Source organism: Asterias amurensis, chromosome 7 (genome assembly GCF_032118995.1).
Source record: "Asterias amurensis chromosome 7, ASM3211899v1".
NCBI lineage: Eukaryota > Metazoa > Echinodermata > Asteroidea > Forcipulatida > Asteriidae > Asterias > Asterias amurensis.
Window position 1 is genome coordinate 15,962,340 of NC_092654.1, and position 27,387 is coordinate 15,989,726.

At 38.0% G+C, this 27,387-nt stretch overlaps 1 protein-coding gene across 1 annotated transcript; it reads left to right on the forward strand.

Annotated features, from left to right (window-relative positions):
* The first annotated feature begins 1,991 nt into the window (after window positions 1-1,991).
* Window positions 1,992-27,387, forward strand: LOC139939421 (catenin beta-like). Its single transcript, XM_071935297.1, has 17 exons — window positions 1,992-2,148; window positions 8,879-8,931; window positions 12,191-12,346; window positions 13,025-13,142; window positions 13,819-14,072; window positions 14,446-14,684; window positions 15,158-15,359; window positions 16,075-16,219; window positions 16,375-16,478; window positions 17,125-17,331; window positions 17,923-18,054; window positions 18,257-18,379; window positions 18,979-19,134; window positions 19,674-19,824; window positions 20,281-20,402; window positions 21,076-21,193; window positions 21,731-27,387. The coding sequence occupies exons 2-17, from the start codon at window positions 8,917-8,919 to the stop codon at window positions 21,913-21,915; spliced, it is 2,427 nt and encodes an 808-aa protein (XP_071791398.1). The 5' UTR covers window positions 1,992-2,148; window positions 8,879-8,916; the 3' UTR covers window positions 21,916-27,387.

A 27,387-nucleotide genomic window follows, 5' to 3' on the forward strand; every position in this document is an offset into this window, starting at 1 on the left:
ATGTCTTTTAAAAGTGAAATGTAACGCGGTCATTGACAATGAACCATAAACCAATAATTGTCAACGGTTAAGCAAAAAAATAAATAATGATTAAGCAAACAGATAAGCTTCAATTAACCCATGTAGGTAATACATGGACATGTCAACAATACACTCAGCCCCCCCCCCCCCAATTAAACCCATTGGGAGACTTTGAGACGCTAGGTGGCAGCAGACTTACCAGGTAAATCTCCATTGTTGACGTAGTACTGAGTATGCGCACATTACCGAGAACAAAGGATTTTACCTGGTAAGTCTGCTGCCACCAAGCGTCCCAAAAGTCCCCTAAGTCAGCATTGATCATCATTACGTGGCCTCCAACATGGACGTATCTGCAACCAAACCATTTACCTCGCTGCTGGGTTAAATTAAATGAAATGATGATGTGTATTAACACGTCAGACACACAGGTTGTAAACAAATAAATCCATAATATTGCTAAAAAGGTGACGAGCAATTTTAACGAAAACACTGATTTTTTTGTGGTGGGGAGAGAAGGTTACAAAGGTTGCAAAGCTTATATTTAGCCACACCACTTTAGCTGCATAATAATTTTGCTAAAAAGGTGACGGGCGATTTGGAAAGAAACTTTGTTTTAACTTTTCCTTATTCATGAACTTTTTAAAATAAAACACATTAATTATACCATTTTGTTTGTTACTTTTGTAAATGTCTGTTATGGTGGGACAGAGAAGGTATAGAATGCTGCAAAGCCTAAGGCACTACGGTAGCCACATCATTTTAGCCACATAATATTGCTAAAAAGGTAAAGGGCGATTTTAAAGAAACCTTGTTTATTTATAACTTATGCATTTTTCATGGGCTATTTAAAAATAAAACATAAACCTTGGCAGTAGATTATTTCTCCCCGAAGATTTTGTCCCGACACAATGGCGAACGTGTACAAACTTCTACCGATATATGGCGCCCTCTGTTGAAACATCCTTCTTTTTCAGCCAAGTTAATTTCCCATTGGGTTGGGTTGGGGCGGGGCGGGGGGGGGGCATAAACCCCGGCCAACAACGGCATATACCACCATGGAGGAAGAAACGGCGTATACAGGGCATAGAGGAATGACTAGGGCATGTACATCATTTATGTGACAATAGAACAATACCTTTACCTGCAGGCATTTTTAAATCGTTTTTTTTTTCTGTCAGGGTTTTAAAATAAAAAAGGTCTATTATTAAGTTTTTTTAAATTTTTTATTTTATAAAACAAGATTTTTTTATATACGATTCAAATTAAAATGGTTTGGGTCGAATTTTGGGTTGACCCTGGATAAGTTAAAATTGTTTACAGTGGGGTCAAAGGTGCTAAACCTGACCCAGAGAGTAAAAGAGAAACTTTCCATGAAAAAGAAATTCCACGCAAATGTCATTTCCGATCCATTAGTCATTACCAATAATACATTTCATTGGAGTGGAATGCATGAGGGCGGGGCTTTACACCCCTCTTTAGAAAACCAAAACCACATTCTTTCATTCACGACTAATAACAGCATATGATTTATAAAAAATATATATAATAATACTACACACGAAAGAAAATAAGCGTTTTAAATAATTGTTTCCTAAAGGATGATTTTGTTTCTGTTTAAATTTGTAAGTATGTATTAATTTTAGCGAACAATGAACCCTGTTGACTTGTTTGTGTTCATACATTCGCAGACAATGTTGACACATTCCAAAAGAATGAGTGCAGAGCCGCTTCACTCATTTACTCCGCAGTTAATTTTTAAAACCCAAAACCATTTTTCAGGAAAATAAACCGTCTAAACATTTTGAAGAACTTAAGGTGTTGAGTTTTTGCAACCAAAACACTCTTTTGGTTGTTTAATTGATCGTTTTTGTCAGTTCGTAATCTGGTTTTAGTCGCGCTCACGGAACTACTTTTTATGCGTAGTAAATCTGAATTGATTGATTGACAGGTGACCTGGCCCAGCGTTTGTTGTATCATTGCATTCGATAAACTCGCCATCTTTGATTTGTATGGGACGAAATTTAGAGACAGAAATACTTGCAGTTCCCACAGTTCTATCAGCTCTTGTGTTGCCGTTTATCTACAAATTGGAACCGGAGCGGGTTTGTTGGAACCCACGACTATCCGGTAAGTATACTTTATGGTATTTATTCTGAAAACATTGACGGGGTTAGGTTTTTAAAGCAAATTTGTATGCCCAAAATTTACTTGTTGTTGGCCTGTTCGGACTCGTTCCCTATTCGTACATGTATGTTCATGTACATGTACAGTGTGACACGGTAGAGTGCAGCGTTCGGTTTGGTCCCACGCACAGCGGTTGAATGTCAGACAATCGTTTTATTAAATTATTTAACTACATCTGTGTTGATTATTAAGCACTGTAAAGTAAGCATATCCAAGTCTCCCCAAGTCTCTTAAAATAAACAGTCCAAATGCCGATAAAGAAATCTGTTTCATACCAGAATGAAATATTAATGTTTTTTTTTTGTACCTGACTTGTCGAGCGAGTTGACTTTCTCAGAAGTGAGTTGACTTGCTTGACATGATGTGTGTGACATGTTTTTCGTTTTTAGTCTCAATTTATTATTGACACGATATGGAATTGAGTGATTACTTGGTGATGATGGATTACATTTTGATGATTATTATGTTACATGATTTTACATGAATTATAATGAGTTGAATGTGGACTTTTTACAACCAATTGTACGTACTGCTGCTGCTGTATACATGCTTGTTTTTTTTTTTTTTGGTGGAAATGAATCCTAAAAAATAATGCTCAGTAACTGGGGGATAAACTTCTGTATGGCGCCACCACCTTTTCACTCATTTTTACAAATAGGATATCTCATTGAGGTAAATTAAATACTATATTATTTCATATCGAATGAAATAGTGGTGGTGCCATACGGAAACTTTTCCAACTGGGGCAATGTACTTTTTTTTTTGAAGTGTTGACATTTTCGGTTGTAAAAGCCTCTCCAATAAACCATTGACTTTTAGTTCCTAATATATAATAAGATGGGGAACGACTACTTCTAGCTAGAATTAGGGAACGACTTAAAAAAATTGCCAAAACCAAAACAACACTCAACAGCAAAATAGCTCAAAAACTGCCTACTGCACTGGCTTAAAAGACTAACATCAGGCATTTAAATGTTTTCAAAATTGAGTCAAAAGTGAGTTTAAGTCCACAAAAAATCGAAGAAACTGTCCATTATGATCGACCTCATGGAACACTTGGCATAGCCAAGAAGGACAAACAAGTTTAGAAAAGGTACAGAGGAGGGCTACCAAGTTGGTGCCACAGTTGAAAAGCGTCCCCTACACAGAAAGACTTCAAGCCCTGACTTTATACATGCTAGAATAAAGACGACTAAGTTTTAAGAGGTGACCTTATCGAAACCTTTAAACTGCTCAAGGGATTGGAGAAAGTCAACAGCTAGAAACTACAGTACGAGGGGGCCACTCTCTTAAATTGTACCAGCCGACTCTCAACAAAATCATTGGGTGCAGAAGAAACTTCTTTTCACAGCGAATCATTAATGATTGGAACAGTCTCCCACACAAAGTAGTAAATGCCAAAACAGTGTCAACATTCAGGAAAGAGCTTGATGTCTATTGGAAGGAATCAATGATAGGATATGGGGTCACAAAGGCAATAAGCCTAAACAATTTCTCCCATCAATCGTAAGTAAGTAAGCTATAGACGGGTGCCCTGTCTACTTTGGCGCCCTGTCTACTTCGGCGCCCTGTCTACTTTGGCGCCCTGTCTACTTCGGTGCCCTGTCTACTTCGGCGCCCTGTCTACTTCGGTTAGATTCAGGCGATAGATCAAGTGGTCACATCAGACTTGTATAAAAAAGAACTGGTTATGGGCGCTGCAGGGAGCTCTAGTGCACATGGTATGAGCAATGTAACTACGACGGGGCGTGTTGTGTGAAAGACTGATTTTGGGAATTTACACAAATGTTTGACGGGCCCAATTTCATAGAGCTGCTTTAAAAGCACAAAACCTAGCTTAGCATCCATCAAAATGTCGATTACCAGAATAAGGTTACCAATAAAAATACCATTTCACAAGCAATTCTCGACTGGTTCTGTTGAATTGCACTTAGCATAAATGTGTTAAACATTAATTTCTAATGAAATGTGTGTTTGACTTTTCTGTTCAAAGGTCAAAATTAAGCGTTGCAGAGCCAATTCCTCAAACAAGAGGAATTAAAATTTCAAATAATTCCCTTAAAAAACCCAGTGGTGGCCCGATGTAGAAATGTTTCCGACCATCGTGCATTTAAATCAACCAGGTGGTATTTGCAATAGACCTTACGATTGCAGGGATCAGTCTAAAATCCAATCAGCTCAGTCTCAGAAGATTTGAAACTTTGCTTGGTGGAAATACGATAAAGTAAAGGTTTGCGATAACACCATGTAATGATAATCTCTAAATGGGTTGGGGTGTTTCAGTCTTGATGTTTTAGTCTTGATAATCAAACTGAAGAATAATTGTTGGTGCCAATATTACCAGCCTGAATAGTAGGCTAGACTGCTTTAGGAGGTGAGGCAATTTTTGTTCAAATAAGAAACCATGTTTTTATGCCACAATTCCTAATCGGCCGCTTCAGCTTCCTGATCTTTAGAGTGCAGATTGCGCATAATTTGACCCAATTGGCAGATTGAGCTGCCGAGTGTTCAGAGTGCAAACTGGAGATGATTGGGCACGATTTTGCACAATTCGTCATGCAAATCTCCAGCTTAACATTTTCTCTTTGGATTTAAAGGGTCTATGTACTTTTTCCTAACACAACAAAACACAATGTCCACAGATTTACACTAAACTTACACAGTTTCAAGATTATGATAGAGGATGAAGGCCTTTTTATTTTTAAATTTATTATTTCTTTCAAAGGCGGCTGCAAGCATTTTAAATCGAACTGGCCACCTATTATTCAGTTTAAAGTCACCACTCCTTAAAAGATAAAGTTGAATGAGAAATACACAGAAAATGTGTATTTTTTAAATAAAAAAATGTAAAATAAAAAAACGGATGTGGCCTCAAAAAAGGACGAGGAACGCAAGATAAATTTGTATTTTTCATTATATTTGGCCTTATCCCCCCCCCCCCAAAAAAGTAAAAAAATTAAATGAAGAGGTCTCTTTTCATGACTAAATTGCTTCCGAGAAGCAATTAGAGTGTGCAAGTTCACATTTTGTTTCTTTTCAGAATATTGCAGCAGATTTGGTTCTATAATCCAAGCTTGATTTCACGCTTATACATGTAAAGACTTGTCCATTCTACCATAGGAGTGTCATGTGCTGGGAGTGTAAAATGCTCTCATTAGGACACCTTCCCCTGCATCAGTTACCCATTGAAGACATTATGTGGTCTTAAACATGTTCCTGCTTATTTAATCCAGGAACGCACATTACCCAATTGTGTGGGAATTACTCTAAATGCAAATGCTCTGGGTTCCTCATTCATGGTGTCCCCATTGATCACAACTTGAGGTACACCTGATAGCATAATACAGATTGAATGGCAGGTTGTTCACTTTAAATGACAGTGGATGTCTTTCAGGCTTTGCTCTTTGGACCCAGTGAGTTGACCACACATCATTGTTGACAAGTTTTCTCCTCCCCCTTGTTGAATTGCAGTTATGTACTGAATCAGAACTGTCCTTTTGCAATGAGTCACCCTTTGAATTTCATTAGAAAGCAAAACTTTGAGCAAAAGTCTTAGTGATTTTTTAGTGTGCCATTTAAGACTTCATTCATTGTCATACATTCATTGATGCCCATCAGCTTTCACTGTGCAGTGTTCTACCTAGTGGTCTGCTGGCAAAATGCAATGCAAATGAATTACTTGATGACCAGTCAAAATCCTGGCTATTTCAATGCTTCCCAAAGATACAAACATGTGGACCACAACCAGAACCTGTTTGGAAGGAACTATTGACCCCTTGCCCGCACGTCACGCGCGGCGACTACTGTGCTCACAATTTGGTCGGCAATAGGTTTACGTGTAAAAGCTACATATATGTCGCCTAAAATGCGCACTTCACTGAATAATGCACAATGATATTGCCCGCCAGTATGGCGCATCTAAGATTATTCTGATGATGACGTCAGGTGAATTGGGTCAATAATATTATGGTTTCAAACTCGGCCCCAATTCCATGCAATTGATTGTGTTGGAAAAGACAATTTAAACCATATGCTTAAACTAAGGTAAAATAAAAATGGGAGACTAGTGAAGTGACAAACTAGCTTGCCCCATGGCCAGTTCCAAAGTTAAGGGCAAACCCTTAATAAATTATGATATTCCTCTCCAAATTGTGCTTGACTTCCCTTGACTTAAACATCTTAATTTAATAAATCACACATTCATTAAAATAACCAGTTGGTGAATTAGCACATTATTTCTGGAAGATCTACCAAGTGTTGATATTAAAAAAAAAAACAGTTTCCAACTACTTATTTCCGATTCTTGTAATTTCCACTCTGACAAAAAATAAATGTCTTCTAGCCCTTTTCTCTCTCACCTACCTGTGTGGAGAGGTCAGCCTATTGGTTCACAGAGGCCTGCTGTGAATGCCACTCAACTCTCCCCAAGCCTCTTGAATGACTGTACAGACCATACAGACCAGCCCTTTGTCAGAAGGGTTGGTGGTTTGACCCGTAGTGACCTATAAGTAGGTGTTTGTTGGATACCAGTCAGGATGGTTAAAAACAGGTGCAGACAGATTTATTATAATAAAAGGAATGATGTTCTTGTTGAGTATTTACTAAAACAACAACATTGTCATATTTTTCAGTGATGTTTAGATTTGTTGGGATAGTGAACTAAGTTTAGAATGCGTTGTATGTAAAAGAACAAAAATACAGAATGTGTAGTTTTAATCTGAAGCTCTTTGACATTTAACCCCCTCACTTGGTCCAATCTCATTGAATTCATCTTGACTCTGGGCTCCTTTGGTTTATTACTCTTCCAGTAATGCTACTATGTGACACTAGCAATAACAATGCCAAAGAAATATGGAAGAAAAAAATAACCTGGGGTGGATTTCACAAAGGTAGTCCTAACTTAGGACTAGTCCTAGGCAATGCTAAGAGATAGGACCAGTCCTAAGTTAGGATGAGTTACTGGTCCTAACTTAGGACCAGTCCCATCTCTTAGCATTGCCTAGGACTAGTCCTAAGTTAGGACTACATTTTTGAAATCCACCCCAGGTCTGATCTTGTTTTTGTTTGCATTTTCACCAGCTGCTAATCTACAATCCACATTGTAATACAGGATCAGATCTGGATATTGTGTCTGAGTCACATTTCTTGATCTTGTGGAACCAGCGTCTTAAGTGTATTAACTATGTTAACCTTTCACCTAATTTTCTTGGTTAATTATTTGCTTATATTTGACCAGTGAAGTGTGATGTTTTGTTTACACTATCTCAAGTCTTGTATGAACAGTAGTATCCTACCATAACACAGTCATCATGACTATGACCATGGAGCAATTTGACAGTACAGAACAGCAGTGCCTCAGTATAAACATGGTATAAAGGATTTAGCTACATATAAATTTGTACATAATTTATCTAATCCGTCTAAGGAAGAGCGTATTGCTGTAATATTTCCCATGTAGAAGCACTTATTTTATTTTAATTGAATATCATCAAGATCCAATAAAAAAAAATCCAGACGTTCAATCAGTTTGTTGCAGATCACTCGAAGAAGTACAAGTGATTATGGCACAGAATTATCTTTTGTCAAAAAGAGAACAGCCCAGAAAACCCTCTGAAGGACATGGTTTTCAGAGAAAATGTAGTATTGAGGGAGGGATTAGTTGGTGAATGGTCTGCCGCTCTGATGTGAAGACGGTGGGCTTTATCAGAAGATCAGAAGAAGGTTGTCTGATGGGAAAAATTGGGTTGAATGAACAGAGAATGAAATAATGTACTTAAGTAGAGGGGTGATGAATTATTACTGGGCCATAGACTGGCAATACATGACATTGTCACCCACTGCTGTGTTAAGTTGGTCTGTCCTTCGAGTTTCCATGGTTGGGGGATGAAGGTGGACAAATGGGTAGACAATAAGATAATGCTATAATGGTATTTTGTGCTCGCAATTCTAGCGCCATAAGCTGTTATAACCAACAAAACTGGATATTCCTTAAAGGCAGTGGACACTATTGGTAATTACTTAAAAAAATTATCAGCAAAAAACCTCACTTGGTAATTAGTAATGGGGAGAGGTTGATAGTATAAAACATTGTGAGAAACGGCTCCCTCTGAAGTGCCATAGTTTTCGAGAAAGAAGTAATTTTCCTCTAATTTGATTTCGAGACCTCAAGTTTAGAACTAAACGCACACATCTTTGTGTGACAAAGTTTTTTTTTTCTCCATTATTATCTCGCAAGTTCGATGACCGATTGAGCTCAAATTTTCACAGGTTTGTTATTTTGTGCATATAATGTTGAGATACACCAACTGTGAAGACTAGTCTTTGACAATTACCAATAGTGTCCACTGCCTTTAAACTTTTGTAACAATGATAATGATTCATTTATTTTTGTTATAAATTGCTTTTGAAACTGTACCAAAAGCAAAAGGGATACCTTGCCTTATAGATTGTAGAGATAATTATTTCTATTCAGTTAATTTTAGTAATGGTTTCGTTTCCTTTATGTTAAGTACATATTAAGTTCTGACACATTTTTTAATATTTTGATATACTCTTGTGTCGGATACATGTATGAGTAGGTTTAATAACACAATAAAGAAAGTGAAATTTTGAAATGTGTTCTTGAAATATATAATGATAATGATTGAGTCATTTGTTTTATTTTCTTGTACAGGTTTCTGTGTTAGCAGTTAAACAAGCACCAATACTAAGATGGAGACACAAAGGGTAAGAATTCTTTGCAACCATTAATCCACATCGGTATTTCCTCTTTCGATATACAATAACTAAGCAAATGCCACAAATATGTTGTCGAATTCATCACTATTATTTTTTAGTCAATGCGCACTAACTTTAAAAGAATGGAGAAATAATTAGTTAAACAGAAGGTTTTTCCAGCAAATATTTTCTTTTCTGTTCAATTTAAAACGTTTTTTTTTGTACATTAGGCCTAGAATTTATCATTGAGAGGGCCAGGTTGTTTTCATTTTCATAATTCCAGGCCGTGTAGATAAAATGTCTCGCACCTCCAATCTGTACTTTATTTAAGTTTTATAAATAAATTGTAATGGCAGTTGAGACTACTTTTGAACAGATTTGGTGTTACCAATGTGCTTCACAATATAGGCACGGCTGCGGAAATTGTGTGTGCAAATCTGGCATGTTTTGTGTAACATTTGTAATAGCCCAGTCAGCTGAGAATGACTTGAATATTATGCCCCAAATGGGTTTATTTTTTAAGAATGGCAATTTCAAAAATATGGTTAGAACAAAATTAGCTTGATCAGTGGAAACCAGGTTACAAACAAAAATGCATTGCAATTCAAATTGTATTGACATTGTGCCAAACTAGGGGTTTTTGCTTAGCATGTTCATTTTTCTTTAGGCTTTGCCTTGATTCCTCCAAAGTAAACTGAAGTCACACTCATCAAAGGTTGGTATTGCCTAAAGTCAAGGGGAGCATACAACTGTTGGAATGTAGTGCATGCCTGCCGCTAGCACATGTTTATTTTAATAATAATAATAAAAAGTTCTTATTAAGCGCATTTCACAATAACCGTTTCAATGCGCTTTACATTAACTGCTATTTGGTCCAGAAGCGCCAGATTTACTAAGCTCATTTACATAATTGGAAACATTGTCGTCAGGAAATTCATGCATTGAAGTAAAGTGGTAAAATACTCTCTGCTCATTTTGCGGGTTCTAATAATAATGTCAGTGGTCAGCCCTCTTACTGTGCGTGTGGCCCCGCCAGGTGTTAACATTAAGCTTAGGGCAGTGCTTATTATTTCAGGTGGTAACATAACTTTGATAATCCAGCGTTGACCATTTGGGGTCAGAATATATTGCTCTTTATTGTACAGAAATCTCTTTGTAAGTTATGAAGTAAGGTGGAAAATATTTGAAAATTTTTGAGACTTAGATTTTTTATGAGCAGACTGTTGCTTGGAAATTGTGGAAACTTTATGCCTGAATTTAAGTCAAGCAAAGCAAACTCTTGTCAGGATATTCACAAAGATTTAACTGCAATGTAGGAACAAAGAGATGATGTAGTATGTGAGAAAATTTTTGTATTTTTAGGGATGAGAAATGTCAGACTGTAGTCATATTTGAATTCAGACGTTTTTGTGTCTTTCTGCGTGGTTATAAAAGTCGTTTTTCTTCAGATATAAATTGGTCTTTGATCTACTTCACTAGTCCTAAATATGCTGTTCCTTTAAATACAGGTCACAAATTGTACATGTGGCATAACGTCCGTCGATATATCGAAAATACTCAAAAACTCGATATTTTTTTGACATCGAAATCGCCGATGTCACTTTTATAATCATATCGTAATATCGGATTTTCGATATATCGAAAAATTTCGATGTTTTGAAAATTTCGATGTTCCTAAATGATATCGAAAATACCAAAAGAGTGTCCGATTATTTAAAAGAAATCTGTGTTTGAGTATTAGAAAAGCCGTCGTCGTTATGTAGTTTCATCATTTCGAGTTGCTCTATTAAATAAAATACATTTTACAACCAAGTATGTCTGCTTGTTCTTTGTGTTTTCGCCATCAGCCGCTGGCCCGTCGCAGAAGTTCACGGCTCCGCGGAGAGCGCACGGTAAAACCTCAAAAGAAACCACCGCTGGTTTGCAAAAATACCCCGCAAAAACTTCCCCGAATCAACAAGACATAACAAACAAGGACGAAAACAATCTTACGTTATACAGTAAAATAATCTTTCTATCAATCCAAGGTATCATAATGGCGTTATTTTGGTCAAATAAAGCCTACACGTTGTTGTTTTCGTAAACAAGCTAATACTTCCGAGGAACTATATGCTTCGCAGACCACGCTGTCGGCGGCTATTGCGTGCGTACCAGCGAAGACTATGCTGTTGTACGGTTTAAGCATAAGCGTGCACACCAGCGTGTATGGTTATTGCAATTCGGGGGGAAAACCCGTTTGCCCAAGCATGCACAGACACGTGCAGTCTTTTTTCAAGGCGGTATCGCGTGATGCACTGCGTTATTTCGACAATAGAGGGCTTTCTCGCATTCAATTTTCATGCCTTTACTATATAATGCTAAGTGCTATGAGCCTTTATTGGAGACTATGTGACTGCATCATGCTGCTTGCGTTGTATATTGTGAGCGCAGAGTGGTAGGTCTGTGTTTTGCGGGACTTTCTCGTGATTTTTTTGGATGATTATCTCAACCATTTTCAACCGTAAAGGTAGTGTAACATACCAGCGGACATTTATTATGTATCTAACAATATTGCCGTGAATTGTCGGTATTTTGAAGGGCATTAGACTCTCAAAAAGTTAAGTAATTAATTCATTTAGTGTTGACAAAGTTTGAAGCGCCGTGCTCCCCTAACACTCTTCACTCTCCACAACAGCGGGCCTGTCGCACCATTTTTTTTTTCCACATCCTACTGAAGATCTCAACTCAAAGCCGCCCGCCCGCGTGCCCGTCGGACAACTTGATTGACACTTCTACGTCAATGCATAGGCAACTGACACCTTAATGTCGGCGGGTCACGCAACTCACAAAGGCTCTGTGTCATTTTGAGACGGTCAATCATGGCCAATCACGAATCGAGAATTGTGGTGAGCGTTCACCAATTGGCCAAGCCAGCGGTAATCATACTTTGTTGTAAAACCAGAAAAAATCGGGGCGCGGGACTACGCAATTTGAGATTTTTCAACTACAAACATGAGTATACCAAGTGCTGTTTTTAGGCTTCATCTTGCGCGCGGGAAATACTCGATATATCGAGTATACTCGATATTTAATTTTCGATATATCGGTTATGGGAAAAAACCGATATCGACGGACGTTAATGTGGCATGGTGATTTCGGCTGAAAACCATAATTTTGTTTTGCTTAGCTTATTTTTGTTGTATCCTTTCATTAAATATTGTTTGGAAAAAAAAAAATCATTTGTACAGCCCTATTTCATACATTTTTCCTCTTTTGCATCTGATTACAGCAAAATAAGTTTGCCAGCAGCCCAGCTGGCCAGAGCGCATATGGAAGCCCAGCACTCTCTGATCTGCCAAAGCAGGATCCAATGCAACAGACATTAGACTGGCAACATCATGGTTACGGGATGGACTCTGGAATACAGAGCGGTGCCACTACACAGGTAAGTCAAGTTATCTCAAGTTCAAGTAACATTCAAGTGAATGTGTTGTCTCTTTTGAAACTAGAAGCCATTTTGAGATATGGTGGCGCAATACTATGACACTGTTAGGTTTAGGTAACTTAGATTGTCTGTATACACCCAAGCCAAACAGTAAACTCCTGATGTATCCATCATCTCTCAAAAAGGCTAATTAGCCCCAATACAATTAAGTTTATTTATTATACACCTTTAAAATGAACCAGTCAGATGAACCCATCTTATCTGATTAAAAGTATTAGGCATGATATTCTTCCTAGTTTAGTCCAATTTCCGATTTTGTTGCCTTTGAAACAAAAAAAAAGTGATTAAATGGCCTGAAAAGTCTGTTACAGCCTACACCATGTATAATCACAGGTCAGTTTCAAATTTTTTCAAAGGACCAAATATCATAACTGAGCAGTGGACACATATATATTTTAAGAAGCATACAGGCCTGCTGTAGTTTGTAATGAACTGAACTGGTTCACAGAATGAAGTCCTCAGATTGAGTATAAATAACACAAGATATCAAGTTTTTGATAGCAAAGTTTAAATTTTCCAGATCTTCTACAACTCTATCGCAAACAGGCTAATCATCAACATTGCACTTCAGCTTATACTGTATACTAAACTACCATGATTTCATTTTTGTCTGTTTAGGCTCCATCAGTAAGCAGCAAGAGTCACCATGATGAGGAATCTGAAATGAGTGCCGGTCAAGGCATGTTTGATTGGGACAGTAGCTATGGCCAGGCGTACACACAGGAACAAGTGGACGGTAAGGACAGAGAAATAGCAATCAATTGATGATTTAAAGTTCAAAGGTTGCCGTATGTGGAGACTGCTCATATTGGTTACCTTCTGGAGACCAAAGACAAAACAAAAAAGGGAAAATAAAAGGACTCCGTAGGGAAATTCTAAAGGCGGGGTGCTCCACAAGAAATTTTGTGTACAAAGTCGATGGGAAAATCTTAATTACAGGGACAATGGAGAGAACAAAAGATGTCTCCACAGGGATGCATATTTGAGAATGTGTGTTCACAACTTAAGATGTCAAGAGTTGTCATTAAGCATGTTGTTAAATTTTTGCAGTTTGTAAGTGAATTAGCAACATTTGCAGAAGGACCCAAAGTAAAATATAAAAAAAGGATTATGTCAACTAAGAGAGGTTTGCGGTAACACCATGTGAATATCTATTTTTGAGTAGTGCTGTTGTAAAATGAACCGGTGGTTATCGACTCCTGGTCTTTTTTTTTGAACCAACACTACTGAAAAGAGAGATTTACATATGGTGTTACCGCAAACTTCTCTTAATGGATACTTCCACCATTCAAAGTTTCAAATCCTACTTAAAGATTATTTCAGGCTTTTTTATTATTATTATTTTTTCTGGAACTGAAGAATACAAAATATGAAATTGTCAGACTGAAGATTTACTTTCTTTTTGTCCGCAGAAATGAATCAGCAATTGAATCAGACCCGGTCACAGCGTGTTCGTGCTGCCATGTTTCCGGAGACATTGGAGGAGGGTGTGCAGATCCCGTCCACACAGTTTGATCCAAATCATCAGACCTCCGTGCAGCGTTTAGCCGAACCCTCACAGATGTTGAAGCACGCCGTGGTGAATCTCATCAACTACCAGGACGATGCCGACCTGGCTACCCGTGCCATCCCTGAACTCACAAAACTACTGAGTGATGAGGATCAGGTAAAGAGGGGGAAACTATTATAATAATAATTTTTTTTTTATATCACGCTTTTCACCCCTGAAAAGCTTCATAAAGCCCTTACCCCTGGTCAACAGACTTAATTCATTCCTTAAACCATCTCAGCTCCCTGGGAGTTTTCAAGTTTAATTTTGTGGATTCTAGTTTTGTAAAATAAGTTTTTGGTTTGATAAAATCTTTTAGCTTCATGCCCCGTGGTCTTGTGGAATTATGCAGAGTATTCAAGACCGGTTAATGCAGCAGTTAAATTGTCATCCTCTCATTTGTAATCTTCCAAATTCAATGGAATTAGGACAATACTGTTTCCAAGTTGAATATTTGCTTAAATGCTTTCTTATTTACTTACTTGTACAGGTCGTTGTCAGCCAAGCTGCGATGATGGTCCACCAGCTGTCCAAGAAAGAGGCCAGTCGCCACGCCATCATGAACTCTCCCCAGGTCGTGGCAGCTCTCGTCCGAGCCATGTCCAACTCCAATGACTTGGAGACTACCCGATGCGCAGTGGGTACGCTGCACAACCTCTCACACCACCGTGCAGGTCTGCAGTCCATCTTCAAGAGTGGGGGAATCCCGGCACTTGTCAAACTCCTTAGGTGAGTAGGATGTCACAGAGTCGTAGATTTTCTAGAGAGAATGAACTGGAATTGATCTTCAATAAAAGTGTTTACATGGGGTATTATTTGTTTTTGTTGTCAAATAATGAACCACAAGGGAAACTGGCTGGGTAAATTTTAAATGATGTGGGGTTGAACAAAGAAAAAAAAGACTAGAGGGGGATTTGAACCAACAACCTCTGGATTATTAAAGTTTACCAAAGTGACTGGAATGAAAACACATTGAAATTAAGCATACAATTTGAGGTTGTGCTCAACTGAACATTTTTCTAAACAATAAAATTGATCATTGCAATGCTGTTGGTACAATAAAGTTCTTATTTTTGCTCTGCTGAGTTTTAGTACAAAGGTAACATCTTTTTGAAGTCTTCATTGGAAGTTTGAGCTTGTGCTCAATGAGCAACCAATCAAGAAGTGCAGGTTGGTAACTTTGATTCTTGTATTTTACGCAGCTCCACTGTAGAGTCTGTCCTCTTCTATGCCATCACCACCTTACACAATCTCCTGCTCCACCAAGAAGGATCTAAGATGGCCGTTCGTCTTGCTGGGGGCCTCCAGAAGATGGTGATCCTCCTAGCACGCAATAACGTCAAATTCCTGGCCATCTGTACTGACTGCCTGCAAATTCTCGCCTTTGGAAACCAAGAAAGCAAGGTAAATACTTCATGGTGGTTTTTCCCCTTTCAAAATTCTCAGAAAACATCTGCTTTGCAGTAATTTTGTCCGCTGAAGAGGTGCATGCCTGATCAAGGGTTGTGATCATACCTATAGTTGTTCCGTTTGTGATGGTGTTCAGAGTCTTGCCTTGTAATGCCTTCATAATTTCACACCCAGGATGTTCAGGGGGCTTTTGTCCCGCGTCTAAAGAGAAGAAAAAAGAACCTTGCTCACTTTCAGGAGTTTTCGCTGTTCTACAATCGCACCCCTTCTGCTGGTGTTGTTGTTAAATTCTGTGCAAGCTAATATTATCCTAGTGAAGTAATCCAACTTGAGAATAGACCAAGCAGTTTCAATATTAATACACATTTCAAATTAAATACATTAAAACCCAACCTGAACGTTTTGTTTTCTATGAATCATTCTACTAATGATTAAGTGGTTTGTTTTTAGTAATACAAAAATAATGTAGATATTTATTATATAAGTTACATCTACATTAAGTAATAGATGTTACTGACATATGTAAGTAATATCCACCTTATTTTTTGATTCGAAAACAATATGCAAGTATTATCTACATTCTTTTTGATTTGTAAAAACAAAACCTCTCAATTCATAATTATCGACACCCCAGATGAGTTTATTTAATGATCATTCTATTATTGTTATTATTAATTTTCTAATCTCTGTTTCTCTCCATCTTTCGTAGCTGATCATTCTTGCAAGTGGAGGCCCAGCCAATCTTGTTCGCATCATGCGCACCTACACCTATGAAAAGCTTCTCTGGACAACGAGCCGTGTCCTGAAGGTGCTCTCCGTCTGTCCAAGCAACAAGCCGGCCATCGTAGAAGCAGGTTGGTTTGCAAGACGTTGCTGTATTTTTATTCATAATTTTCCTAAAGCAATTTTTCTGGCTAGAACACTGTCTAAAAATGTCTTGCTACTGTGTGTTTTGTCTGATCATGAACAGATTTTTGACTCTTTGACCATGTGTTAATGTACTTTGCAGGTGGTATGCAGGCTCTGGGCATGCAGCTCGGTCATCAGAGCAACAGACTTGTGCAGAACTGTCTCTGGACTCTCCGTAATCTCTCTGATGCTGCAGTCAGAATGGTAGGTCGACTGTTCCGACTCGTCAGTAATAAAAACATGTATTTTGTTTTTTGCCACAACACCGATGTAGATTGAGCAGTACTTTTCCAAGTTCTGTGAAAAGAAATCCAAAAGCATTTGAATCTGTAACCTTTACCATATATTAACAGATGTGTTAATAACAAAAGTAATAGGTTCATATCACACCCCTATTGGCGCATCAAAGCACTTTTTAGTTGTTTGTTGAACAGGATTAACAGAGCTATGTTTTGAGTTGAGACCTATTTGAGGCACCATATAATGGGTCAAAAGGTTCTGAAGACTCTGATTGGTTTTAAGCGTGATACCAGGGGAAGGGTAACCGGTAATTTTGAGCAATCCTCGGTCACTCCAGAATAAAATAAACCCTGCAGATGGTTTTTGATAATAGGGTGGTTTGAACAGACATACTATTTTGCCTACTTTTTTTTATTGCGATTTTTTGTTTCCCTTTAGAAAAAAATCAGTAAACTTGTTTTTAAATAGCTTGAATATTCTATTAAAATGTTGAACTCGATATAGTTGTCTGAGGGTCATATATCATATATCATGCCTGGGATTGAGTAAAGTGGCCTGGTTTAAAAATAAAAATCTTGATTGTCTTGGTCTTCTTCTTTTCTCTATGCAGGACGACTTGGAAGGCCTTCTTCAGATGCTGGTCCAGCTCCTTGCCTCCAACGACATCAGCGTGGTAACCTGTGCCTGTGGAATCCTGTCCAATCTTACCTGTAACAATGCACGCAACAAGATCACGGTGTGCCAGGTGGGCGGCATTGAGGCCCTCGTACGAGTCGTCATCCAGGCTGGCGACCGCGAAGAAATCACAGAACCAGGGGTAGGTTTGAACAGATTTTTAATAAACCCAGAAATTTATGCTGTTCGAACAAAATGTTGAAAATAAATTGCTTTTACAGTTTTTTTATGAGATGTTTATGGACACAGTCCAGTACCATGCCTGCGTTACCTCAATTATGATTTTAGTTTGTTTACCGCACCTCAGAAGCTTTCGCGCTCGCAAGCTTTTTAGTACGCAAGATTTCACGCATAGCACTCGCAAGCTTTCAGGTATTGTGCTTGCAAGCTTGTTCGCTTTGCGCTGATAGTTTTTTTTTTTTTTGGGGGGGGGGGGATAGCCTATCACATCCCTGAAGTGAAGAATTTCTTCCCCGATCTTGTCAATGAAATAATTTGCAATAGTGTGCAATACGCTTTTGCAGCTTAAATAATGGCCTTTGGCATTTTGGGGGTTTATCTGTCCACGCTGCTCAGTGCATAGATGCTATTATAGTATACTTAAAAAGTTGTGACTTCCTTTTGGCTTCACCGGACATTGTTAATAATACATTTGTGATCGCATTTTTAGTTTGTTGCTTATTAAAATAAGTATGTGTCCGTTAAGCATATCTGTTGTTTGTTGATTTTGTAGGTATGTGCATTGCGCCACTTGACCAGCCGTCATCCAGAAGCTGAGATGGCTCAGAACTCGGTGCGTCTTCACTACGGCATCCCAGCAGCTGCCAAGCTCCTTCAGGCACCTTCACACTGGCCTCTCATTAAGGTCAGCTCAATTTAATCAGTTATTCTCAACCGTTAAAGCGGGTTTGGGTACTTTTTGTACGACACAAAACACAAAAGTCCACAGATTTACACTAAACTTACATGATTGAAAGATAATGGTGGTACAAAGCTTCCCATAAAATATCACGTGTTGAAGTGCTACAAGAAAATTGTTTTCATCTCTGACTTCGTTTTCACTGCAGGCCACTGTTGGACTTGTGCGTAACCTAGCCCTATGCCCAGCCAACCATGCTCCCCTCCGTGAACATGGCGTCATCCCGCGACTTGTCCAGCTTCTCATGAGGGCGAACCAGGACTCTCAAAGGGTAAGCAGAGTTTTCCTTAAGTAAAATTTGCAAAATGATTACAAATTACACTAATACTGACTTGCAATACGCACATATCCACCCTGCTGGGTGTTCAAGGCGCAGTAAAATTCAGATTCTCTTTTAGACTGACTGCTGGTAAATAAAAATACTGCACCACCGAATAAAGCAAGTCAGGCTCTTAGGGATACTTCTCAAGTGCTGAGGCTACTGTTCCCAAAAGCTCATAGGACTCCAGGGGTTATCAAAGGTGGAAACTCCTTCATTTTAACATACCTCCAAAGATTAGGACCCAATTTCATAGAGCTGCTTAAGCAGACAAATTTGCCTGACAATTTCCTGCTAAGCAGAAATGAACATGATACCAGTCACAAATCGTACATTTGACATATAATTTTGGCTGGTAATTTGAGTTTGGTATACATGATGTTGCTATGCTTAGCTTCTTTTTTTGTATAAGCAGCCTTGAGTTGGGCCCCTTGATCCCAGTTGCAGACTTTTGCATCAGCAGCGACTCTTTTGCTCTCACCCCTGAGTTATTTAAAATTACCTCTAAGCAGTGAATTTTATTTTTGTCCTGATTGTTTGTTATTCTACAGAGACAGTCTGGTGGTGCTAACGGTCAGAGCTTCACCGATGGTGTACGCATGGAAGAGATCATTGAAGGAACAGTCGGCGCTCTGCACATACTGGCCAGGGATATGCACAACAGAATGCTCATCAGAAACCTGAGCACAGTGCCTCTGTTTGTGCAGGTATGATAGCTGTCCCCATCTTGAACAATTTTTTACATTTTTTTATTTTATGAAAATCTTTCCAATGGGTCACTCAAGGCTAAAGGACCAATAAAGACAATTTAGAGAAAAATAAGGTATATGTTCACAGGCCTCGTAATAACCCACAGAGCCCACAGAAATTACCGCGGTGCACAGTGATTTTGCTGTGGTGCCCTTTGCAAAGTTCCCATACAAATTTACGTTTTCCTCATAGAGGTGCCCCTTATAAAAGAGAAATTACTGTGCCCCATCAAGGGCTAGGTTCAAGGCCTGTGATCATGTTTTTCTTCAACTGGTCTCTATTTTAAGATGGTGGCATTAACAATATAAAGGCAGGGAGTTCCAAAGCACAGCAGTACTGGGAAGAAATTTGAACACTCACAGATATTTGAATAATAGTTCCAAATAGTTGCCTTCACATAAACATTATTTTTAGTTACTGTTTCTACTAATGTATAGCGGTCTTATGAGTTTTTTTTTTTAAACATCGTCTGTCTGGTTGCTTTATCTTTAAATAGCTCCTGTATTCCAACATTGAGAACATTCAACGAGTCACCGCTGGTGTTCTGTGCGAGCTGGCTCAGGATAAAGAAGGGGCGGAGATCATCGAACAGGAAGGGGCCACTGCCCCTCTTACCGAGCTTCTTCACTCTCGTAATGAGGGAGTAGGTGAGAGGAATAATTAGGAATTTAACTAAGTATCATCATTGCTTTTTGTTATTGTGTCAGCAGGCCTGACACTCCACGAAGGCTATTGCCTCCATGACCCCTGGTGCCCTACGTTGACCATGTTTTGGTGCCATTATTAGGGATTACAATGGTGCCTTTGTTAGCTGAACTGAGGTTTCTAGTAGGAGTGTGTGCTGTGAGCAATGTATTGAAAACAAAAACAAACTTGTTAATTCTCTCCATACCCTCCACAAGGAAACCTTTTATGCAGAAAACATTTTGCTGAAATGTTAGGAAATTTTTGGTTGGGGCTGAATGTAAGTTTATCAATTTTGTAAAAAATATTGCCTGTCGTTTCAACCTTGCTAGAGTGATCCCGAAGGACAAGTTAATCTTGTTGTCCGAATACCATGTATTTTTAATTCTGTCCATTTGTGTTTTTTTGTCTCATGTCAGCAACGTACGCTGCTGCAGTGCTGTACCGAATGTCGGAGGATAAACCGCAAGACTACAAGAAGCGCATCTCCGTTGAGTTGTCCAACTCGCTATTCAGGGCAGACACTGCTCCTTGGGGAGAGGTAGGTTGATCAGGATGAGGAATGCTAATAAAAAATCTATTCCAGTCGCACACATTGCACAGTTTTACTTTCTGTTTTCACCTTTACTTCTGGTATAAACTTTAAACTGTGTTCTATGATCTAATTATAACCTAGACAGGCCCCCTGTCTTTATCTGCAAGGATAAAGACAGGTAGTGGTCTTACAGGCTCAATTCCTATCTTCTGCATTTCCGATCATCAGCATGTAGCGTACCTGTGCCTACATTACGTGCATCATATTTTGTTTGCTATATACTACTTTACATGTACATATGAATTGACTGCAAATCTCTGTATGAAATGAATGGGAAGTCTAAGGTTCATTGGTATGGATCTGGACATTCGATCAAGGCTGGTATCTGGCGTATTTAACAAGCCTTGAAGTGTGACGTCAGATGTGCTGGCTAATGATAACCCAGTGCGATCTAATGATAACCCAGTCTTTCTTACAGACGTACATGGTGTAGCGAGGGTTGTGGTTGACTATGTGTGTGAAAAAGCCACTGGAGTGCCCGGGGTTGTATGTTCCACATTGAGCTGAGAAAGATTAAAGGAATGTTATCGGCCCAATGACCATGGCACTAATACAGTTATTGTAAAATGCGCTGTATAAGATTTTTGTATTATTATTGTTCTCCTACGTCCTTTTGCAGCCGATGGACATGCCAGATCCGACCATGATGCAGCAAGACTTCTCCCACCACAGTAGTGCCAGTAGCCTTCACAGTGACTACAGACATCAGCAGCAAGCAGGAGCCATGCATGGGCAAGGTAAGTGCAGAAACACAAGCACATCCCCTCCCTCTGTCATTCTTCACTTCCTGCTGCAATCTAATGCCACGTTCGCATTGGGCTTAAAATGGTTTACTTACCTCTGTAAATCGATAACTTACCCCTATTAAGTCCAAGTGTGAACAGGGCGATAACTTACCCCTATTAAGTCTAAGTGTGAACAGGACGCTGTTACTTTAAAAGGACGATTTGAGTCTAGGTACCTTAACAATGTTAACTTAACAAGGACAAGAAGTCTAATGCGAACGCACCGCATCATTCCGGTAACTTAACAGTACTGTCACGTGATTTCATTTATCTGAGCACGATCATGGTGACCTAGTCTAGGATCTATTGTCTTAATGTAGGTGGAGTCCTTGGTAAGTTATTGTACACAAATTAATCCAAGTGCGACCAGCTATTACACTTAGCGATGCATGCATGCATGCATTTGGCAAAAAAAAATGACAATTTGCGTCTGCAAATTGTCATTTTGGCGAGCCATCTAAAATATTGGTTTATTCTTTAATTTGACAGCTGGATACAACGAACCAATGTCGCTGGAGCCCATGATGCAGGAGCTAGACCTAGGGGGACCTCATTCAGACTATGGTATGGACCCTAACCTTGCCAACCTCGGGCCACCCTCAGGAGACATCAATCTGGATGGACTCCCCCCTACAGACAGCAGTGGTCTGACCTTCTTTGACACAGACCTGTGAGGTTGAGGGGTTGTCCCATTTGCTTTATAGGGGTTTGTAGGTACTCCCCAAAATTTTCAAGACAACCGCATTATCAAATAACAACCATAATGTACTAGATTGGCGAAAGCTTTTTGCATTTATTAATGTATTATATACAAGTATCAGACTGAATTTATCATTCATGGGATGTTTCACAAAAATTCCTAATTGAAAGTTTGGTTGTTATTTTTTTGTCGCCGCGCAGCTAAGATTTCCGGTATATAAGAAATAGAAACAACATTAGAAAGTGACCTGTGCCTGATTTATAAATCTACTGTCATGTCTTTGTCAGGCAACCTTCTTTCACCATGACCACCAAATTGTGCTGGAATTTACGAAGATGATTTATATTTTAATATGCCGTTATTTAAATTCCAGCATGGCGACGCGCTTTTCTCCATTATTCTTCCCTATGAAAAAAAGTAAAAAGAAAATGCATCATAGTACTGTATAAATTTTAATTATTGCTTCCAATAGTTTTTATTGTAGTTTTTTATGTGTTGCACTATTTAATATTATTTTGATTTTACGATAGCAACATTTCCAATTGCTTTTTGGCCTCAGTTTAATGAGCCACACACACAAAATATTCTTATTTTATAACTTTAGTTTCAGTTTTAAATTAATAAATGTTGATTGTTGCTGGCAAGGTTAAAGTACTGTACTAACAATGCTAGGTGGAGTCCAAAATTTATTAGTCTGTTTTCAATTTGATTGAAAATGGCGCAGGTGGTTAAATTGAGCGAGTCACAATAAAGGTTCTACCTGGTGTGGGCAGCCAGTAAAAAAAAGAGGAGAACAAAAAAAAGGCAAAAACTAAAAGATTAAGAAGAGAAGAAGAGATGGTTCTAAACTAAGGAACTTAGCGAGTTACTTCTGCTTGGTTTTTTTGCAGTGCAAGAAGTGACTCCATGAGTTTAGACAATCAAAATTCTGGTTCATAGATGCCAAATGTGGGAATATAACTTTTTAAAAAGTACTTTCAAGTTTGCTTACTATACAAATTAATGCATGGCTCTGGCGCGCATCGCAAAAGGTACAGCACTTAAAAAAACTTTAAAAAACAAGCCAAAATCGCCACTGAATATCTGTACAGTAGAGGATAAGAAAAAGAGAAACAAAAATACAAGAGAATTCCTTGTGTGGGGATTGTCATAGTGGCGGTTGAAACTAGTGTTTGCAATGAGCTTAATAGCAAGGCATTTGGTAGTAGACTGAAGGTGTCTTACAATGTACAGCAACATTGTTTTGTGACAGGACTTGAAGACAAATGTTAACATGAATAAGTGTGGTCAAGTTCTCTACGGATGTTCAACCTCAGTACTAATTAATGTACTACTTTAAGATTGAGTTGTACTTAACAGGCCTGCAGCCTATTTCACGAAACGTTAGGACTATAATCCTAACTCAGTATTTCATTTGAGAGGGCAAGGCCATATTAATTTTGTAAAGGGCACTTCCAATTGGAAAAATCAAGACCAAGGGCAACAAAAAGCCCCATGTGGCCTCTGTGTATTTCCAGGGCTGACTAATCAGGACCACAATCAAAGAAACTAACGTGACAGTACTGGAGTGAAGAAGACTACGATAGTTAGGTAGAGTGTGTGTGTTGAGTACTTGCTTTTATCAACATATGTATTCAGGGTTTAAAGATGCATGCAGAAGAATATAACATCGCCCCTGTATAATTGTTCTCTTTGAGCGTGCATTACTGGTTAATTATTGGGTTTTTTTTTTTACTGAGTATATAACCTAGACAGTGACAGATTGTTAGGCTTGTAAATATGAGGCGGAATAGTTTTGTAAACTTTTAAAAATAAGGTACAATCACTAATCTCATCTAACAAATGTTTGTGTTTTTTTCCTCTTTTTTTAAAGTAATATTTTGATCAGTGGATAGATTCTGATTCAACCAGGGCCCAATTTCATAGAGCTGCTTAAGTTTAAAAAGTAGCCGAGTACAACAAATTTATGCTTACCAGAATAAGTTTACCAGCCACACTAGCATGTCACATGTACAATTTATGACTGGTATCCTGCTCATTTCTGCTGAGCAGATATTTGTTGAGCATTTATTTTCTGCTCGAGCAATCTCTATGAAATTGGGCTTTGGTGATGAAATCTGTCAGGAATGAAATACCCATGAAGATTGCTTTTTAACGTAAGCAAGTCTTGCTTTAAAGTTGACACATTTTTGTTTTGATACCATTCTGTAGGGATGAAGCAGTAAAAGGGTGGGGAAAAAATCTAGGGCAAAATTACATAGAGCTGCTTAATCCAAAAAAAATGCTAACCCATCCAAATTAGTTACCAGATTAAGGTTTGCAACCAACATACCATGTCACACATGTACACTCTGTGACTGGAATCCTGCTCATTTTTTCGCTAAGCAGAAAGGTGCTAAGCATAAATCTCTGCTTAAGCAGCTCTATGAAAATGGGCCCATGTTTGGAATGAATTTATTTTATTTTATATAGTATTAACTTTTGAATTGATTGTTTTGTTTGTATGCGATTGTGTATAAAACAACACATGACAATTAACGATGATGTAGATGATGATACCAGTACCTCCATTTTGATTTTTCTCTTTTGTAAAAACGTATTCCAGTACCGTGTATTTACAGTTTTTAGATGTACTATTGAAGCAGTGGATTTAACTAGGTAAACATTTCTTTTGTGATAAAGTGAAATGAATTATTTTGTATTCTTTAAAACAAAAAACATTTTAATGTGTGTTTACATGCAATTTATACTTCATCATCCTTGCATTACAGAGGGGAAGGGATATGGGGGAGGGGCATAGCCCCCCCTCTTTGAACCTTCAAATTTTGTGAAAAATCTGGTTATATGAAGTTGTGTTGGTTGTGTGTGTATTGCTGAAATGTTATGTGTACGCCACAGCCACTTCATTCAGACACTGCATAATAAGCGCAAATTTGATCTGCAGGTTTATCTGGGCCAAATTTCGTGGCTCTGCTTACTGCCAAATTCTGCGCTTACGATCACGATTCCCCGCTTATACAAAGAAAAAAAAAATTATTTGCAATTTCCACTCAAATTAAGAACAGTTAGCAACTGTGGTGCCATTGAAAGTGCTCATAACAAAAATGTCCGCATTCTTTTAATATTCTGTATTTTGATGTAGGTAATTTTTTTGCTGTACATTTTATTTTTTTCATAGTAGAAGTAAACTTTTGTTTTTACAGAAGGTGTCATTTTCAGACCACAAATTGAACACAAGTGAGGATAAATTAACCATAGCTAAGAATTGCAGTAGAATATTCATGTTCGACTGTTTACTGGTCACAGTGAGTTGCTTTTGAATGTTTGCAGCTGTCAAGTTTCTGGAAACAGTGTTTTTCAATTAGGCGGGCAAGGTTCATCACTCGGTTAAATAAATTCATCATTGGTTTAAAACTAGTGATGCACGTATTCTGAATCAGTTAAGTAGTTCATGGGCTTAATTTCATGAAAAAGAGCTGTCAGCCAACAAGTTTGATATTGCTAAGCAGTAAGCTGAGTATTTACTGCTAAGCAGTAAGTCGAGTACTTCATGGGCTTAATTTCATGAAAAGGAGCTGTCAGCCAACAAGTTTGATATTGCTAAGCAGTAAGCACTCGGGATTTTTTAAAATTTTTTATAAGAGTAAAATTTGATAAGCCTATCAAGACTTCTTTTTCAAGAGTACCATTTTGAGCAGTGTATGTTTTCCAAGCATTAATTTGTCATTTTCATCAAGCTGTTTTACAGGAAATAGTAACTTCTTCTGCTTAGCAAAACTTAGCCAGTTACAAACAATATTCATTATTGGGGTTATTATGGTTGGTAACCTTTTCTGCTTAGTGATGTTGTTATGTAATAAGCTTCATGAAGTTGGGCCCTGGCTAAAAGACACATCATTGTGGGGTTTATAAACTTTGTGTGTAAGGTTAGTTCTGGATTCTGTCTTTTCAATTGATTTTGGGGAAGTTTGCGCAAAAGAAGAAGAAACTTCTCACTTCCCCATGACATGTATGTGTAGTTTTTTTTTGCGGCTTGTTGTTAGCACAATCTTTTGTTTTTCGTTTTAATGTTAAACAATTTAAAGATCATTCGTTTATTAATAACACAATAAGTTTGTACAAATCATGTAAAACTGTAGGCAATTTCATTAGTAAAATAAATTAAATCAACAAAAAATCATAAACATGTACTCATGCCCAAGTATTCAGTTGCCGCAAGTACTCTTTAAGAAAGAAATTAAATTAGTTAACTTGTGTTTTTCATGACCTATTGTATAGAAATTTTTAAATAACTTTTAGAAGTGTTTTTAACAAGGGGGTGGATCGTCCACTCCTAGAACAAGGTGTGATCAATTTGCTAGAGTCGCATTTGGTTTAAATGACAGTACTATCAGAAACTTGAAATTTGCAAAAAGGACGAGACATTCAGAATTACGTTATAGTGTTTATTTGTAAGGACAGTAATATCTTATGCATTGTTTGATTGTCTCTCACAGCATCAGTCATCGGATATTTATTACTCAAACTATACCAAAGACGGGTTATCAAACCTGATTGGAATTCAGTACCTCAGACTACTGCAATTGGGTGATACTGCTATCTCGGCCCATATTTTATAAAGCTGTTCAGCACAAGAACAAAAATGCTTACCACAGAGTATCCTGCTTAGTAGAAATCAGGTTACTGTCCAAAATACAATGTAAGTTACAATGTTGTTTACTGTTTGTGGCCGGTTTTCTGCTGACTTAAAGTTAGCAGAATTTTTTTCTAAGTACATTTTTTGCTCGATAGCTTTACAAAATGGTTATGGTAATAATGGTGTTGGAGTGAACCATCTACCATTCATTTTAAGCAAGGCACAATAGACCTTATCACAAGTACTCAGTACATGCGAGTTAGGCATGGAATGAGGTGCGTGCTGGTCTAGCTAGCAATCAAGCTTGCTAGACCAGCATGCACCTCATTCAACAGTTATCGCTTGTGCAATGGGTTTTGTGAAAATTTGTATGAGTGAAGGTCAAATTATTTACAACAGTCCTTTTGTTAAAAGTTTTTTGCAAATGTCATAACGTAAACAACTACAAAGGCAGTCACTCAACAAAAAGTAAGAGTAACTTTGACATGGTTGTAAATTAGGGTTGGGACTAGCAGTCACCTCATCTCATACTTCTATCATTGGACCTCATGGAAACAACTGAATGTTTTGGTTTTTACTGAATAAATTCGAAAGTTTTTTTACCATTTCCCATTCCTAAAAAAATGGTTATTTAACCAGCAGAGCTGTATGTTAGAAGCAGCCGGTAAATCTGTTTAAAAAAGTGATTTTGTTTCTGTTTTTGTAATTAAGCTGTTTATTAGATGCTTATTTTTTATGTGTTGAAATTTTTAAAGCCCTGTATTCTTATGTAGAAAATAAATGCAATAGCATGCCCAAGGATAAAACAAA